We start from the raw sequence: 2,343 nt of genomic DNA, 5'->3' as shown, positions 1-2,343 counted from the left end.
GTACAGGTGACCTTGTAAGTGACCGTGGGTGACCACATTTATCTAATCAGTTTTCTGTGACAGGCATTTGTATTGTTCCCAGTCTTTTGTCCAAAAGATTCCCTGCAGTGAGAAGAGAACCCTTGGGTGTGCGTTGTTGCACATGTGTCTGAGCGTATGCAGAGCAAGCTCCCAGAGGCACAGTCGCTGGAGTGCAGGAATGTGCATTTCTAAATGTGGGTAGATGATGCCCAGTTACCTTCCATGGAGTTGGTGCCCACTTAGACTCCTGCTGGCGATGTGTGGGAGTCAGACAGACTGCTAACAGCTGTCTGGCCTCGGGATAGCTCTGAGGAGCAGTTTTTCCCTACGGTCCCCAACCCCCGTGGGGAACGTTGTCTTAGCAAACACTGATGGAGTCACCACTGTGCTTTGGGTTGGCCAGCACTAGGCAGGGAGTGACAGACACCATGGATTTCAGATTCTAGCCTCTCTCCAGAAAGCTGGAAATGCCAGCATCTCTTGCTCATCCGTCCTAGGCCCAGCCCAGCCTGGCCTGGCCTGGCCTGGCCTGGTTCCGGCTGGCTCTGAGTTGGGTGAGAGGGATGTTTTCCATCAGAGTCACTCCCAGACCCTCTGGGTTTGGAGAGCCCCTACCTGGGAGCATGGCTGGGTCCTCCAGCAGGGGCAGCCCCTAGGGCTCCAGGTGTTCCCGAGGGTGTGCTGCTGACAAGCCAGGCCCAGTTCTGCCATGGTTCCCCGCTGAGGGGCTTAGAGATGGGAGCAGAGCCTAAGTAGGCAGTGGTTTGGACTCAGGACTGAAGGGTCTTGTGCTCCCCTCCTAGGGGCCCAGGGCCATTTCCGTAGGTGACGTCCATGTCAGGAGCACAGCAGGCAGTGGGAGGGCGATGCAGCTTGCCTGGGGTCTGGCTCACTTTTAGCCCTGGCTGCAGAGGCTGAGAGAAGCAGCTGCTTGGCCGTGCGTGTGGGGGCCTGGGAATGGCCCCGATGCTTGGGCTGCTTCTCTGACACACTTCCCGGGGCCCCAGAATTTGAGGCAGCAGCTGAGGGTCTGTCCACACAGTGTGCTAAAGTTGCCACCCCCTCTCCACAGAGCCTGACAGGTCACACGTCCCCAGTGGAGAGTGTCCGCCTCAACACCCCCGAGGAGCTCATCGTGGCCGGCTCCCAGTCGGGCTCCATCCGCGTCTGGGACCTGGAAGCTGCCAAAAGTAGGCATTTGCACTTGTCTTCCCTGTATGCAGCCTGCGGCACTGCTGTCTCGGGCTCTTCTGTCCAGCCTCTTCCTCCAGGAAGCCTGTCCTGACCAGGCTGGGTACTTTCCTCCTGGAGCACTGACCAGACAGTGTGACGACCTCCCGCACTCTGGCAGCAGTGACATGCGCTGCTGTCTCTGGGCGCTGGCACCGAGGAGGTGCCCAGTAAATCTCTGAATGGACAGCTGTGTGGATGGATGTCTGTGTGGATCCAGGACCTGGAGGGACATCGAGTGCCACTAGGGGTCACGTAGGACATGTAAACGAGTGATGTGCAGGGTGCACTGGGCTGTGCGCCCTGACTCAGGCGGCCTCCGCTCCACTCTGGCTGTTGCCTGCAGAAACGGGGCTGGGTGGCCAGACCTGTTCCCTTCTCATTTGTTTTAATTTGGTTTTCATCTCTATAGAAGTTTACACATAGTTTAAAAAGTCAAATCTCGGTGCTTCTACAAATATTCACAATGGAAAGAGGAAGACTCTGCCTACTCCGTCCTGTTCTCCAGAGGCCTCTTCCTCTCACCCGGTGCTCCGCCGATTCCCTCCACTTTTCTAAATGACATGGGGACACTGCAGTTTCTTTTGAAAAACATTTGTACGTTTTATAGATATTATTCAGGGCCGATCATATTTCTTTTTATAATTTTGTTTCCCTGGTGTTAATAATTGTTCTTTTTTTCACCTGCCTGTTTTCTCCATCTTTGTTTCTAATTTATCCCCCAGTTCTCTGCATAAGCCTCCTCCCTCCAACCCATCCCATAATCGAGATGTCTCTTCTCAGAGCCTCTGTCCCCCAGGTGCCTGCAGCCCAGCCGTCATCCTCCTCCATCTCTCCGCCGCTCCGGTCCCACGTTGTCACCTTTCTCGGTTTCCTCCCTCGTTTTGACGAGCACATTCTTCCATAGCTTCCTTAGAAAGGGTGCACGACAGGCACGGTTTAGAGACCTTCCGTGACTCAAAATGACTTTATTCTACCTTCATCCTTTTTTTTAAGAATTCAAATGTAGAATTCTAGGTCGGAAATACTTTTCCCTCAGAGCTTTGAAGGTCAGCGCCGCTGCGTTTTGGCTCCCAGGGCTGCCGCTGGGAG

General features: G+C 54.7%; 1 protein-coding gene across 4 annotated transcripts in view; it reads left to right on the top strand.

Annotated features, from left to right (window-relative positions):
* Positions 1-2,343, top strand: part of KATNB1 (katanin regulatory subunit B1) — a 22,114-nt gene that overhangs the window by 10,115 nt on the left and 9,656 nt on the right. For all 4 annotated transcript variants that reach the window (XM_011360092.2, XM_011360089.2, XM_011360090.2 and 1 more), the window contains exon 4: positions 1,094-1,211. In XM_011360092.2, the coding sequence (XP_011358394.1) occupies positions 1,094-1,211 (118 nt within the window). The remainder of the gene's footprint in view (positions 1-1,093; positions 1,212-2,343) is intronic.

The sequence above is a fragment of the Pteropus vampyrus genome, unplaced genomic scaffold (genome assembly GCF_000151845.1).
Source record: "Pteropus vampyrus isolate Shadow unplaced genomic scaffold, Pvam_2.0 Scaffold51, whole genome shotgun sequence".
Classification (NCBI taxonomy): Eukaryota; Metazoa; Chordata; class Mammalia; order Chiroptera; family Pteropodidae; genus Pteropus; species Pteropus vampyrus.
The sequence above is the reverse complement of the archived record's forward strand: the minus strand, read 5'-3'. Positions and strand labels throughout refer to the sequence as shown.